The following is a 15,788-nucleotide window of genomic DNA, read 5'->3' on the forward strand; positions in this document are numbered from 1 at the left end:
GAACAAAGACCACTAGGGGGTGCACCAAGGAAGCATAACAAAATGAGGAGACAAAGAAACAGGACAAAATTGTCAATGGAAGATATAGAGTTCAGAACCACACTTTTAAGGTCTCTCAAGAACTGTTTAGAAGCTGCCGATAAACTTAATGAGATCTACACGAAAACTAATAAGACCCTCGATCTTATATTGGGGAACCAACTAGAAATTAAGCATACACGGACTGAAATAATGAATATTATACAGACGCCCGACAGCAGACCAGAGGAGCGCAAGAATCAAGTCAATGATTTGAAATGCGAGGAAGCAAAAAACATCCAACCGGAAAAGCAAAATGAAAAAAGAATCCAAAAATGCGAGGATAGTGTAAGGAGCCTCTGGGACAGCTTCAAGCGTACCAACATCAGAATTATAGGGGTGCCAGAAGATGAGAGAGAGCAAGATATTGAAAACCTATTTGAAGAAATAATGACAGAAAACTTCCCCCACCTGGTGAAAAAAATGGACTTACAGGTCCAAGAAGCGCGGAGAACCCCAAACAAAAGGAATCCAAAGAGGACCACACCAAGACACATCATAATTAGAATGCCAAGAGCAAAAGACAAAGAGAGAATCTTAAAAACAGCAAGAGAAAGTAACTCAGTTACCTACAAGGGAATACCCATACGACTGTCAGCTGATTTCTCAACAGAAACTTTGCAGGCCAGAAGGGAGTGGCAAGAAATATTCAAAGTGATGAATACCAAGAACCTCAACCAAGATTACTTTATCCAGCAAAGCTATCATTCAGAATTGAAGGTCAGATAAAGAGCTTCACAGATAAGGAAAAGCTAAAGGAGTTCATCACCACCAAACCAGGATTATATGAAATGCTGAAAGGTACCCTTTAAGAAGAGGAAGAGGAAGAAAAAGGTAAAGATACAAATTTTGAACAACAAATATGCATCTATCAACAAGTGAATCTAAGAATCAAGTGAATAAATAATCTGATGAACAGAATGAACTGATTATAATAGAATCAGGGACATAGAAAGGGAATGGACTGACTATTCTTGGGGGGGAAAGGGGTGTGGGAGATGTGGGAAGAGACTGGACAAAAATCGTGCACCTATGGATGAGGACAGTGGGTGGGGAGTGAGGGCGGAGGGTGGGGCGGGAACTGGGAGGAGGGGAGTTATGGGGGGGGGAAAAAGAGGAACAAATGTAATAATCTGAACAATAAAGATTTAATTAAAAAAAATAAAAAAATAAAAATAAAAATAAATAAAAAAAGAAATACATAATAAAATTAATTAAATGGATATGCTTATCAAATTATGCATCCCACAAGCCAAACACTACTTATCAGTGGAAGTGGGGTTCTTGGAGTGCCGTGTGGAAAGGAATTTCCTGAAGCCTCCACCAGAGGATGGGGTTTCATAGGAAGTTTTATTGATTATGTAAAATTAAGAAGATTTCCCTCCAAGGTCTCATCTCTTTTATCCCATGTTGCCATAGAAGAAGCCCAATCTTGTCGTTAGCAGAGCTAGAATTAAGGCCACTGCCCAGAATTTCTGTCCCATATTAAAGTCCAGTCCAGTCCAACAAATAGTCAGTGTGAGGCATCTAATATATAAAAGCCTAAGTGACAGTTCAGCCGTTTGACTGGTTGTCATGAAGCGCGCTGACCACCAGGGGGCAAACGCTCAATGCAGGAGCTGTCCCCTGGTGGTCAGTGCGCTCCCACAGAGGGAGCTCTGCTCAGCTGACCATCGGGCACCAGACACCGGGCTCACGACTGGCAAGCGCAGCTGTGGAGGTGCAGGCCTCTCCCTCCGACACTCCCCCTGCACACCCCTCCCCGATCCAGACTGGGACCAGGATCGGGACCGGCATACAGACATCCAGACTGACTGGGTGTGAGCCCAGGGCCACATCTCTGCCATCATGGGCGCACCGGTATTGCCCTAGGACAAGGCGGAGCAGCAGCGAGCCTACCTATGGAGCAGCTGCAGCAGCAGGAGCAGCAGGGCAGGAATGAGCAGGAGTAGCGCAGCGCCCAGCCCGGGGTTGGGCTCCTCCCCAGCCGCCTGCCATTTTGCGCACTACTACATCCCTCAGGGGATGTTGGACTGCCGGTTTCGGCGAGATGCCCACAGGCCATGCCGAGGGACCCCACCAGTGCAGGGCCTCTAGTATCTACATAAAATGCAGGTGAATATGCCCTAGCCAGTTTGGCTCAATGAATAGAGTGTCAGCCTGGGGACCAAAGAGTCCCAAGTTTGATTCTGGTCAAGGGCATGCACCTTGGTTGCAGGCTCCTCCCGGGTCAGGCCCTGGTCAGGGCTCATGCAGGAGGCAACCAACCCATGAGTTTCCCTCATATCGATGTTTCTCTCTGTCTTTCCCTCTCTCTTCCACTCGCCCTAAAAATCAATGGAAAAATATCATCAGGTGAGGATTAACAACAACAACAAATAATAATAAAATGCAGGTGAATAGGTGCTAACTATACATCCCCTTGCTTCTCATGGTGGCACACAGAAATTTTAGTCCACCAGGTCAGAATGTTATTGTGGTAGCTAGCTATTTTACTAATATTAATGTAGGGAAGAGAGCAAAGGAGACACCAGACATTATAAACATAGTCATCTGGGCAGCTTCAGCAGGAAGTTACAGCTTCACACTCCCAGAAAACCACCAGTCCATTCTCTGAAGGTCACTGGGGGAAGGGATCAAACTAAGAGGGGGAGGGGGGTTGGGTCCATGCACAGTGAGGTTGAGGTGATGTAGAGAAGGTGCTTGGCTGTCAGTCTAGCCTGGTAAAAAGACCATTGGCTGGATGGTGGAGCCACTGCAAGCACTGGAAATCTTGCAAGGGCAAAATCTCCAGACAGTTTCCTCTCTCTTGCTTCCTTGTTCCCTTTTGCTCTCTTGCTCCATGACCCTCACTTGGCAAAAGCCTCTGTAGCCATGTAGCCTTAAGCAGCTGCATGGCCCATGTCCCTGAAGATCCCGCACCCAATGGACTGCAGCTGGGAACACAAGCTAAGCCAGCCAGATGCTGGACTGTACTGGGCTTTAGTATGGAAGAGAAACTATGGGCGGTGGCCTTAATCCTGGCCCTGCTGAAGACAAGATTGGGCTTCTTCCATGGCAGGATGGCTGGAGATGGGACCTTAGAGGGAAACCCCCATAATTTTACATCATCAATAAAGCTTTCCAAGAAGCCCCATCCTTCTGCGGGGCCTCAGGAAATTCTTTTCTCCACGTCAACTGATAACAAAAGATGCATAGAATGGAGAGCTCCCTGCTTTTTTGATTGATTGATTGATGAGAGAGAGAGAGAGAGAGAGAGAGAGAGAGAGAGAGAGGAGAGAGAGACATTGATTTGTCGTTTCACCTATTCATGCATTCATGATTGACTTTTGATTTTTTTTGTGCCCTGCCCAGGGATTAAAACTTCAGCCTTGGTGGATTGAGATGATGCTCTAACCAACTGAGCTACTTAGCCAGGGCTCCCTCTTTTTTGATGCTCCCAGACTCATTAAAAATCCAAAAACAGCTTTTGCAACTTGAGAAGCCAAGTTGCCTCTGCCTAAGGTTTGGATTCTACACCATGGCCTTGCTGTGCCAACTCTGGGCAATACCCTTGTCTGCACCGTGGGACCCAGGTGTTTTCCACTGATCTCCACTCGGGGGATATCAGGGCCAAGGCTTGGCCATAACCTTTTATAGAGTGGCACCCACTACTCTGAAACATCTATTCATCTGTTCATTTGTTCTACAAAGATTTGCCAGCCTTTATATATATAAGCCTTGGGAATACAAAAACTTTGGGCAAAAATAAGTGCCCTCAGTACAGACATCACATTCTAGTATGAAAGGAAAACACAATAAAAAAAATATCATAACTGTGTACAGGTAGCTATGAGAGCAAGTCATGGAAAGTCAGGGAAGGTTTCACAGGGAAGGGAAGGTATCTTTAAGAATAGGTATGCTCCTCCTCTTTCTCTTCCGGTCCCTGGCGCTTCGGGAGCCGCGGGCTTCTGTGCAGAGATGACCGAGTCCAAGAACCACACCACGCACAACCAGACCCAAAAATGGCACAGAAACGACATCAAGAAACCCTGGTCACAAAGATACAAATCTCTTAAGGGGGTAGACCCCAAGTTCCTAAGGAACATGCGCTTTGCCAAGAAGCACAATAAGAAGGCCCTGAAGAAAATGCAAGCCAACAACGCCAAGGCCATGAGCACACGCACTGAGGCCATCGAGGCCCTGGTCAAGCCCAAGGAGCCCAGGCCCCATATCCCAAAGGGCAGCAGCCGCAAACTCAATCAACTTGCCTACATCGCTCACCCCAAGCTTGGGAAATGTGCTCGTGCCCGCATTGCCAAGGGGCTCAGGCTCTGCTGGTCAAAGGCCAAGGCCAAGGCGGAAACCAAGCCCCAGGCTGCGGGGGCGGCTGCAGCTCAGGCTCCCAAAGGGGCCCAGGCCCCCACAAAGGCTCCACAGTAGAGGCCTCTGTCTGCCGACGTGAAGACAGAAGGACTGGTGGGACCCCTGGGCTGCTGTCTGCGTGGCACTGGTGTCCTCCTGTGCTGTTTATACAAATAAACCTGTGGCAGGAAAAAAAAAAAAAGGATAGGTATTTAGGCCCACCAGCATAGCTCATTGTTTTCGCGTTGACCTATGAGCCAGGAGGCCACATTTAGGTTCAAGTCAGGGCACATGCCCAGGTTGGGGGTTTGGTCCCCAGTGTGGGGCATGAGGGAGGCAGCCAATCAATGACTCTCTCATCATTGATGTTTCTATCTCTCTCTCCCTCTCTGAAATCAATAAAAATATTTTTTTAAAGAATAGGTATGCAGTGTGTGTCTTCTGTGTCTGATTTATTACATTTAGCACAAGTGGCAGGATTTCCTTTTTTAAGGATGACTATCCCATTGCATAAGTAAAATTTATGTAAAACATGTATTATATTATACATATAGTATATAAATATGTAAACACATTTGCAACACTACTGTACTTGAAATTAGCTAAGAGAATAGATCTCAATTTAAATCTTCTCACCACATACACATACAGACACAAAATGGTTACTATGTACAGATGATGAATAAGTTATTTAGCTGGCATACATAGATCAAAACATCAAGTCCCACACCTTAAACATAAACAACTTTTATGTCAAAGAAGTTGTTAAAAATTAAAGAGAAAGTATGGAATTTCTATTTAAAGAGGCTGCCTATCTCCTCTCCCTCCCACAACCAATCTCCAGGTCCTAGGACTTCCATTCCCCGCCTGCAAGCATCAGCCTCTTACTTCGATGACCACAGGGACTTCCCTCTGCCCTGCTTACTTACTGCCTCCAGCCTCACCTTCCCATTCTGACCATATTTTGTCCTGCTTAAATCTGCCACAGGATCCTCACTGCCTTTAAGATAAAATCTAAGCTTCTTCACCCAGCCTACATGTCCCTTCAAGATCTGATCCATATTTATCTCACCAGTTTCATGCACTATATTTTCTGAGTGTGTTTATTGGGAGAAGCAGAAATTAGCCAATTGAAATAACCCCCTAGACCAGTGATGGCGAACCTATGACGTGCGTGTCGGAGGTGACACGCGAACTCATTTTTTTGGTTGATTTTTCTTTGTTAAATGGCATTTAAATATATAAAATAAATATCAAAAATATAAGTCTTTGTTTTACTATGGTTGCAAATATCAAAAAATTTCCATATGTGACACGGCACCAGAGTTAAGTTAGGGTTTTTCAAAATGCTGACACGCGGAGCTCAAAAGGTTCACCACCACTGCCCTAGACAGTGGTCGGCAAACTCATTAGTCAACAGAGCCGAATATCAACAGTACAACGATTGAAATTTCTTTTGAGAGCCAAATTTTTTAAACTTAAACTATACAGGTAGGTACATTGTTATTAACTTAATTAGGGTACTCCTAAGTCTTAGGAAGAGCCACACTCAAGGGGCCAAAGAGCCGCATGTGGCTCGCAAGCCACAGTTTGCCGACCACGGCCCTAGAATCTTACAAGTGACTTACTTGTTAAATGTTCTGCAGGTACCAACATTCTCTTTGTAACAGGTACCTAATACACTAGCAGTACAGGGCCTGGGACAGTGATAGTGAGGGAAATAGACTCTATTTCCATTAAAAATCAAGAAATCAGGACTCTCAATAAAGGTGAGGAAAGTAGGAGGTTGGCGATAGTAAAAGATGAAAATTTTGGACAGGAGTGTAAGGCCTTGTGCCTCAACCCAACATCAAAATGTTTTAGGGAGAAGACAGGTAGCACAGATTCCAGGTAAGTGTAGACCCTCAAACAAAAGGAACTCAAGTCTTTCTTCTTGCCTGGAGTTCTATACTAACAGGCAATGATAGTAAAGTAGTAAGTGGTGTGGAGATGGCTAAGTGAACAGCACCTCACCCCTACTTAGGTGTACCTGGGTGTGATCAGGGAGCTGAAAAGAACCACAGAAGTTTCAACGCCCTCAATAAAGGGTAAAGAAGGTATTTTCAAATCAGCAAACTGAGCAAGGCCGTGATGGACAGCCCCTCAGCCCGCAGCAGGAGTGTGGACCGGCTGAGTATGGAAGATCAGCAGAACCAGTATGAGCAAGGGCTTCGAGAGCCTGGTCAGCAGGGCGTCACGGCCGGGCTCTCCGGGAGCACCACCAAGAGGAGCAGCCCACGAGTCTCAGGAACAACAGTGAGGGAAAGGCTGACGGCCAAGGTCTAAATGGAATGGCCTTCTAGTCGCGAAACAGGAGTAACAAAATGCTCTTTGTTGGTTCATAAACTGGTCCTGTACATGGAGGGCAAGCAGAGACTGAAGAAAGAGACAAACCTCTCCAGATTGGTAGGTGGCGAGTTTAGTAAGCAAGAGAACTGGCTTACTAGGCTTGCCTTCTGTGGCAATAAGACAAGAAGCTCTCCCCACCTGCCCGCCAGAATGTCACAGTTTATGTAGAGGCCTTAATCTGGTTAGGTCATGTATTTAGTCCCGATGGTGGGAACAGTGGGAAGAACAATACATCCCATGAACAAGGGAGGGGGTGAGGATCCTCCAATTACCTGGGTCTAGCCAGAGGTTACTCTTCCGGATGACCTCATCCAACCCTTCCCTGATCTCAGGACTTCTTACAAACTCCATAGGAATTTTGATCACCCTCAGGGAAAAGAGCAGAAAAAGAACATGAATTCTGGAGCAAGCTACTTGGACTTACATCTGTGGACTCTGAGAAAAAAGCTACCAATTCAATGCCAACAACCACCGGTTAACATATCTTAAGACTACCAGTTAGTAGGTATGTGATCTTGAGTAAGTTATTTAACCACTCTGTTTCTTGGTGTCCTCATTGGCAAATGGGAGTAATAATTGTGCCTATCTTAGAGGTTATCCTTAGCATGTAGAACAGTGCCTGGCACAGGGTGACTACTCAATTCATGTTACAATTACTATCAAGCATATTCATTTGTACTTCATTATGCATCTGTGTATGATCTGTACAGTATAATCTGTGGACTCTACTACTTACCATCTGTGCAAGCATTTATAAAGTCGTTAAGCCTTAGTTTCTTCATCCATAAAAGGCAGATGATAATGTGGGGTACCTAATAGACAATGAAGAGTCGGAGAGAAATAAGTCCTCCCATGACATTGATGACAGCCAACACTTGAGGGCATTCAGTAAGGGCCAGGCAGTGTTCTAACATAGTACAGGCACTCAACCATTTAATCTTCACCCAACCCTTAGAAGTAGGTACTATGATTGTCCCCCTCTTACAGCTGAGGAAGAGGGAAGAGGCCCAGAGAGGCTAGAAAATGTGCCTCATCTGGAGCATCTAGGATGATGTGTGACTTCCAAATCCCATCCCAGCCTCTCTTATTGTGCTATAGAGTCCACAATCACTGCTTTTAAAAGAAAATATTTACAGCAAATAAAAAATTTAATGTACTATAATTTACTTCCAAGAACTCATATTTTGAAAGCTTTTCATGCACAAGGTGGAGTTAAAGTCATACTTGCAATTTTGTATCCTATCAACAAACTATTCTTTACTTTTGGGGTTCAATTATTTCAAACAGGAGTAGGGATTACTTTTCAAAAATCAAACACTAAGGCATCGGTGTTGATTTTTTTAAAAAATCACAAAGATTTAGAAAAGTTCATAAGTGGAGGAGATAGTGAAACAGCACTTTAGTTTCCAGTTATATGGTAGCTACTGCCCCGCTGTGGTGAAAAGGTGTTATTGACTTCAAACTATACTCGCCTCTTTTTCAAAAAAATTTTAAAATATATTTTTATTGATTTCAGAAAGAAAGGGAGAGGGAGAGATAGAAACATCAATGATGAGAGAGAATAATTGATTGGCTGCCTCCTTCACGCCCCTACTGGGGATCAAGCCCACAACCCGGGCATGTGCCCTTGACCAGAATTGAACCTAGGACTCTTTGGTCCTCAGGCCAACGCTCTATCCACTGAGCCAAACAAGCAAGGGCACTATATTCATCTCTTGATTGAAATTTATACTCAGCATTTTCTTTTCTTTTCTTTAATACTTATCATTTTCTAACATGTTTCTGTGAAATGCCTTTCTTGTTATTTTCATTATTAATTCTTTACTCTAGTAAATATCTACTTTGTTCACTGAAGGCTCGATAATATAAAAAATAATAATAAATTAAAATTTTCACTCAATTCAAGAGCTAGTTCAGCAATTCTACAAGTAAATAGTGAAAATAATACAGAAAAATGTAATGACATGTATATCAACAGAAAGAGAACAGAACAAATGTATCTTGATAAGTTTTGTTTTATGGTCCTTCTAAAATTTAATAGAAAAAAATATAGCTAGAAATAAAATTGTAATATTAATTTTGTTAAATCACAGGACTTGGAAATAAAAGACAAATATACTCTAATGTATGAGTCATCTAACACATACAAAATCTTTTTATAAATTATTTAGATTCAAATTATAATTTTTTAAGTAAGATACATAATTAAATATCCTTGACTTCCTCCCTGCAAATATCTGACTGGTAGGTTAGTTCTTTTTCTAAATTTCTAGAATCATCAGCAACTGATATTTTTAGCACAAGGCACTGTTCTATAAATCTTTTTCATCTCTAGTCTATCAGCACATATGTAACCTACATGCTATTGCATAAAAAGTATTGAATGATACTATCTCTGAGTTATTTTTCAGCTGCAACTGCCAAGAAACACGTTCTGATATTACACAAGGTGTCATAGAGTTGTGCAAAGGAGCACCCATTGTTAACCCAGACTCCAAGCAGGAATTAACCTTCATTACCAAAACCCCTTCCCATGGCTATAGCCTGCCAAGAATCCCACCCTGCAGAGCAGACCCAGCAGACAGAGGACATAACCACGCAACACTCTGGAGAAAGCAGCTGCATTGTGTCACCATTTTCAAGGAGATCAAGGAATCTTCCCCAAACTGGAGTTTGGGAACCTTCCCCCTCATCTTCCACCATCAATGTGTCTCTTCCAATCCTTGTTTCTTCTCTGTTTTTCCTCTCTTACAGAATAGCTGCTGCTCTCTGAATTTTTCTATTCAACTTTTAGACAAAAACAGTATAATTAGTTAATTACTTTATATTTACTAGAGAAACTTTTTCATACGAAGTCATTTCATAGGTCAACAGCCAGCCTATTAGGGGCCTTTAGGAAATTTAATCCCATCCATTTGCTTAAGGAGGAGACTGGGGCTGGCTGCTTAACTCAGCAGAGGCTACGAGCAGGGGAACATGCCCAGTGTAGCAGGCATTATGATTGACATGTCTAGTATAGTATGTTAAGGATTGATTTGTCTTACTCTGCAGAAGTAACTTTGGATTTTATTTACAAGTGAGTTTTATCTATGACAGACAAGAAGAGATGCATAGAAATAGATAGCATAGTTACATCATTATTAAACACATTTTTTAATCACACTTTTTTTCTAATAAATAAAAGTAAGTTCTGGACATCCTATATAATAAAAGGGTAATATGCAAATCAACCAAACTGTGGAATGACTGGTCGCTATGACGTGCACTGACCACTATGGAAGGCTCAACGCAGGAGCTGCCCCCTGGTAGTCAGTGCACTCCCACAAGGGGAGCGCCACTCAGCCAGAAGCCGGGTCATGGCTGGCGAGTGCAGCGGCAGTGGTGGGAGCCTCTCCTGCCTTCGCAACGGTGCTAAGGATGTCTGACTGAAGGCTTAGGGCATCCCCTGTCAGTTGGACATCACCTGAGGCTTCCTAGACTGCGAGAGGGCACAGGCTGGACTGGGGGATGCCCTCCCCCCAAGTGCACGAATTTCATGCACTGAGCCTCTAGTGTTTAAACATAAGTCCATTTGATAATCATAGCTTCATAATCTATTCAATCATAAGAAACCCCCACATTATTTCGTAGAGCTATTATTTTGTGGAGGGTCTTATACAACAGTGATTTTTTCAAGCCAGTTTATTTTCCTTCATTAGATACAGTCAGATTCTTAAATATCGCAGACAGCTAATGATACCGACTTAAAGCCAAAAGGTGCAGATGGAGAAGCAGATATAGCTATCACTTGTGTAGGCTGAGTAAGCACAGCAGGCACCCTGAATGCTCTTGCCAGGGAACCTGCAATAAAAAAAACATTAGCTCCCTGAAGCCATGCTGGACTTTAGACTGCACATGGAAACTAATCATTAGAGTCATTTACAACCAGCCATGTCAAAAGTGTCTATGCCACTCAGTAAGTAAACATAATTGAAAGGCCCACTGTAAATATATTAGAAGATGAGAAGATTCAACACACACACACACACTAGTTGATCTAAAGACTGCTCAAATTGTCATATTTATTTCTCTAATCCCAGAAAGATCCGTATCTATCAACACATAATGATGAAGCAATTAATAAATGTACCCAATTAATAACATTTTAAAACATCCTTGGCAATCCATTTTGTGGCCCCAAAAAAGGGAGTACATCTTCCTTCAAATAATTACAGGCAATTGTTAATTAAGCCATTGCACAGTTTATTATTCAGGATCTTATTTTCTCAACACCCCTATTAAAATACAGATTCTGGCTATTATCAAAACTGAGGATTCAATAAAAGCATTCTCTTTAGTTACATATTGTACTACCATTAATATTTCAGTAACTGGATAGCCATATTTTGTTTGGTTTGGTTTGGTTATTTTTGACAGTATTACAGATATCCCCCATTTACACACACCCTTTTCCACTCAGCTCCTGCCCCACCCAGACCTTCCCCACACTATTGTCTGTGTCCATGGGTTATGAATATATGCATATAGGTTCTTATAGGCATATATGCATATAAGCTAATCCCTTCCGATCCCCTCCACCCACTTCCCTTCTGAGATCTGTCTTTCTATTCCATGCATCCATACCTCTGGACCTATTTTGTTTGTCAGTTTATTTTGTACATTAGATTCCACAAAAAATGGAATCCTATGATACTTGTCTTTCTCTAACTGACTTATTCCGCTTAGCATAATACTCTCCATGGCCATCCATGCTGCCCAAAGGGTAAGAGCTTGTTCTTTATTACGGCTGCATAGTATTCCATGGTGTAAATGTACCACAGCTTTCTTATCCAGTCATCTACTCATGGGCACTTGGGCTGTTTCCAGATCTTAGGTATTGTAATTAACTCCCACTATGAATCCTATGCTTATGGTTCCCAAAAGTCTTCTGATTCTGGAATGCACATTTCCAACTGCCTGCTGGAACTTCTCCTTAGAGAAGTCCCCAAACATGGTGAAAATCTTGCTTTTAATTAAATTTTCTCTGTAAATTGTGATCCAGAAAAGAGCCCTGGTATCACCAGGAACTTGTTAGAAATGCAAAATCTCAGACTCAGTTTCAAACCTTCAAAATCTGCATCTTATCATTATAGCCAGGTGATTCCTATGCATGATCGAAGTTAAGAAGCACTGCTCCATGATCCCTAATTCTTTCAACTCCTTTGAATTTTATTTCTTCACAAATGTTTTCAAACACGCAAAATACTTGAAATGTCAGCATCTCACAAGAATTTTATGGTTAATTTTTAAATCTCTGCAGATTAGGATTTTTTTTTCTTTTTTCAATATTAGGTTATTTTTCAATTGCCTTGAAGACAAAAACTATCTGCTGAAAACCACTATACAGGGGTGAGAAAAAGTAGGTCTGCAGTTGTGATACAAATAAATAATGTAATAATTAATAAATAATAATACAAAAACAAACTCTGTTTCACGTACTCTGTTCACAACTGTGAATCTACTTTTGCTCATCCCTGTATAAAGTAAAATGTGACCCTTTTTATTGGAGGCTCTTTAATTAGTATACTTATCACTCCAAAATGACATCTTTACTGTAACTCAAAAGTAATCTCCAGATGTGTTATTTGAAAAATTCCTAACACCTTCAAAAATTGCTGACTTTACGGATTTCCCTATTTTGCTAAAACAAACAGTGCAATCCTCAGAACAGGTTAAATATATATGTAGGATCATTCTGTGCTGCTCAAACCTGTCAAGGCAGTTGAACAAAATCTTGGCACAGATCAGAAAACAGCATCTCCCCACCAGAGCAGACAGCATGTCCCACCAGGCTCTGCCATGCACTTCCTCTGCTGACATACTCCAGTTACTGCAGCTGGGAAATCAATGGCTCTCTGTTGGAAACTGGATGAAGAATATCCTACCTTGAAGCATATTTCTAAATTGGCAAATACCTCCTGCATTACAGGCTGGCCCGCTCTCCTTTAATTACAGTATCAAATGTCAGATGGCTCTGTAGGTCAATAGTTATAGCCCCTCAGAATGTGTTGTGTAAAACAGATTCAAATGTTCTCCATCAAACTCTGGTCAAAGCTTGGTTTTGTATGTTACATATTCATCCTTCTCCATGCACTAACATCATCTTTAAAAGTGTCACTCATAGCATTCAGCAATTTATGATTGTCTTCTTTTACTCGTCACTGAAAGTGTTCTACAGAGGTCAGATGCCCAACCATCATGGATATTATGAGGGACTTCTTGAATTTGATAAGAAGATAGGGCTTAATGATCTCAATGGACCCTTTAACTCCATAATTCTATAATTTTAACTTTTAACTATTTCTCTATTCATTTGTGGGATATGTATGATTGTACATCAAGCCTTCCCTGAAATTCATTGAAGAAAAAATTTTAAATGGGTTGGTAATTAACCAACTATACAATGATGCTTCTTAATTGGACTGGACAAAATAAATTGAATAGTTGCAGTCTAAATCAGGCTTGAACAATGTACAGTGTAACACTAAGCTTTGAACTTGCTCCTTGAAGATTGGCACAAAAAGAAACACAAAACAGGAATTTGAAAAGACATACGCATCCCTACATCAATTGCAGCATTATTTACAACTAGAGGCCCAGTGCATGGATTAGTGCACCAGTGGGGAACCTCAGCCTGGCCTGCACCCTCTCATAATCCGGGACCCCTCAGGGGATGTCCCTGAAACCAGCAGTCCAACATCCCCCAAGGGATATAATAGTGCGCTAAGCAGCAGGCAGCTGGAGAGGAGCCCGAGCCCAGGCCAGGTGCTGCGCTGCTCCTGCTCATCCCGCCCCACTGTGCCTGCCACCACCACTGCTCAGTAGTGCTGCCACAGAGACAGGAGAGGTTCTCACTGCCACAGCTGCATTCACCAGCCGTGAGCCCAGCATCTGGTGCCCATCGGTCAGCTGAGTGGCGCTCCCACTGTGGGAACACAGTGCACATCATAGCAACCAGTCAACCAGTCGTTGGGTCGTTCAGTCGCTTAGGCTTTTATATATATATAGATTAGAGGGCCGGTGCACAAAAATCGGTGCACTCAGGGGGGGGTCCCTCAGCCCAGCCTATGCCCTCTTGCAGTCTGGGACCCCTTGGAGGATGTCCACCTGCTGGCTTAGGCCCACTCCCTGGGGGATTGGGCCCAAGCTGGCAGCCAGACATCCCTCTGGCAGCCAGGCAGCCCTTGGGGGGTGTCCACTTGCCAGCGGGGAGCAGGCCTAAGCTGCAGTCCAACATCCTTAGCACTACTGAGGAGGCAGGAGAGGTTCCCACCACCACTGCTGTACTGGCAGCCATCAGCCTGGCTTGTGGCTGAGCAGAGCTCCCCCATGTGGGAGCGCACTGACCACCAGGGGAGGCAGCCCCTGCATTGAGCGTCTTCCCCCTGGTGGTCAGTGTGTGTCATAGTGACCAGTCACTCTAAGTTGTTCTGCTGTTAGGGTCAGTTTTCATATTACCCTTTTATTATATAGGATAGAGGCCTGGTGCATGGGTGGGGGCCAGCTGGTTTGCCCTGAATGGTGTCCCGGATCAGGGTGGGGGTCCCGCTGGGGTGCCTGGCCAGCCTGGGTGAGGGGCTGATGGCTGTTTGCAGGCTGGTCAAGCTCCCCCCCAGTGGGGACCCTCAACCCATGGAGGTTTGGCCAGCCTGGTTGAGGGGCTAATTACTGTTTACAGGATGGCCACACCCCCTTTAGGGTGGGGTGTCCCCACTGGGGTTCCTGGCCAGTCTGGCTGAGGGGCTGAGGGCCGTTTTCAGGCTGGCCAAGCCCCCCATCGACAGAAGCTCCCAGCCTCTCCTTTTTTTCTTTTCTTTTATTATTCTGGGATTTATTTACCTTCTATAATTGAAACTTTGTAGCCTTGAGAGGAACTCAGAGCCGGCCAGGGCGGGCAGTAGGGAAGCCTCCTGCTCGCTCCAGCTCCATGGCCACAGCCGGCTGAAAGCATTTATCTGGGGTTTATTTACCTTCCATAATTGAAACTTTGTTGTTTTGAGTGGAGCTCAGAGCCCGACGCAGCAAGTGGGAAGCTTGGCTTCCTTCATCATGGGAGCAACCAAGCCTCCTGCTTGCACCAGCTCCGTGGCTGCCGGCTGCCATCTTGGTTGGGTTAATTTGCCTATAGTCGCTCTGATTGGCTGGTGGGCATGGCTTAAGGCATAGCGAAGGTATGGTCAATTTGCATGTTTGTCTTTTATTTGTGTAGATGGCTAAGACATGGAAGTGTCTCATCGACAGACAAGTGAATAAAGATGTGGTACATATATAAAATGGAATATTAATCAATAATAAAAACGAGTAAAATCTTGTCATTTGCAACAATATGGATGGACATAGAGGATATACTAAGTGAACTAAGTCAGAGAAATACAAATTATTTCATTTATATATAGAATCCAAAGAACAAAATAAATGAACAGACAGAACAGAAACAAACTCCTAGATACAGAGAACAAACTCGTGGTTGCCAGATGGGAAGGGGTTTCAGGGATGGGTAAAAAAGGGAAAGGAATTAAGATGGGCAAATTGACAGTTATGAAAACAGTCACAGAGTTGTAAAATACAGCATAGCGAATATAGTCAATAATATCGTAATAACTCTGTATGGTACCAGTTGGTTACTGGACTTATTGGGGTGGTTCACTCTGTAAGTTATATAAATGCCTAATCACTATGTTGTACATCTGAAACTAATATAATATTGTATATCAACTGTAACTGAAAATTCACTTTTGAAATTTTACTAAAGAAAAATCTAAAATTAATAAGAATGTTCTTCAATGAACTATGGACAAAAATTGAAATCTGGCTATTTGATGTAGGACATGGATATGTGAAAAGATCAAATTTTATTAAGTCTTAAGACAAATTTGCAAAATGTTGAAAATTAGTACATTGAATGTTGTTTATTACAGTAAAAGGCCAATAACTATTTT

General features: G+C 43.0%; 1 protein-coding gene across 1 annotated transcript; it reads left to right on the forward strand.

Moving 5' to 3' along the window:
- The first annotated feature begins 3,987 nt into the window (after nt 1-3,987).
- On the forward strand, nt 3,988-4,624 carry LOC132225965 (large ribosomal subunit protein eL29-like). Its single transcript, XM_059680884.1, has one exon. It carries the CDS (start codon nt 4,039-4,041, stop codon nt 4,498-4,500), a length of 462 nt encoding a protein of 153 aa, XP_059536867.1. The 5' UTR covers nt 3,988-4,038; the 3' UTR covers nt 4,501-4,624.
- The last annotated feature ends 11,164 nt before the right edge of the window (nt 4,625-15,788 follow it).

The sequence above is a fragment of the Myotis daubentonii genome, chromosome 1 (genome assembly GCF_963259705.1).
Source record: "Myotis daubentonii chromosome 1, mMyoDau2.1, whole genome shotgun sequence".
Lineage (NCBI taxonomy): Eukaryota > Metazoa > Chordata > Mammalia > Chiroptera > Vespertilionidae > Myotis > Myotis daubentonii.

Bases quoted from the DNA above. Each gene is read 5' to 3' on its own strand.
- LOC132225965 (XM_059680884.1), top strand. From the start codon at position 4,039: ATGACCGAGTCCAAGAACCACACCACGCACAACCAGACCCAAAAATGG.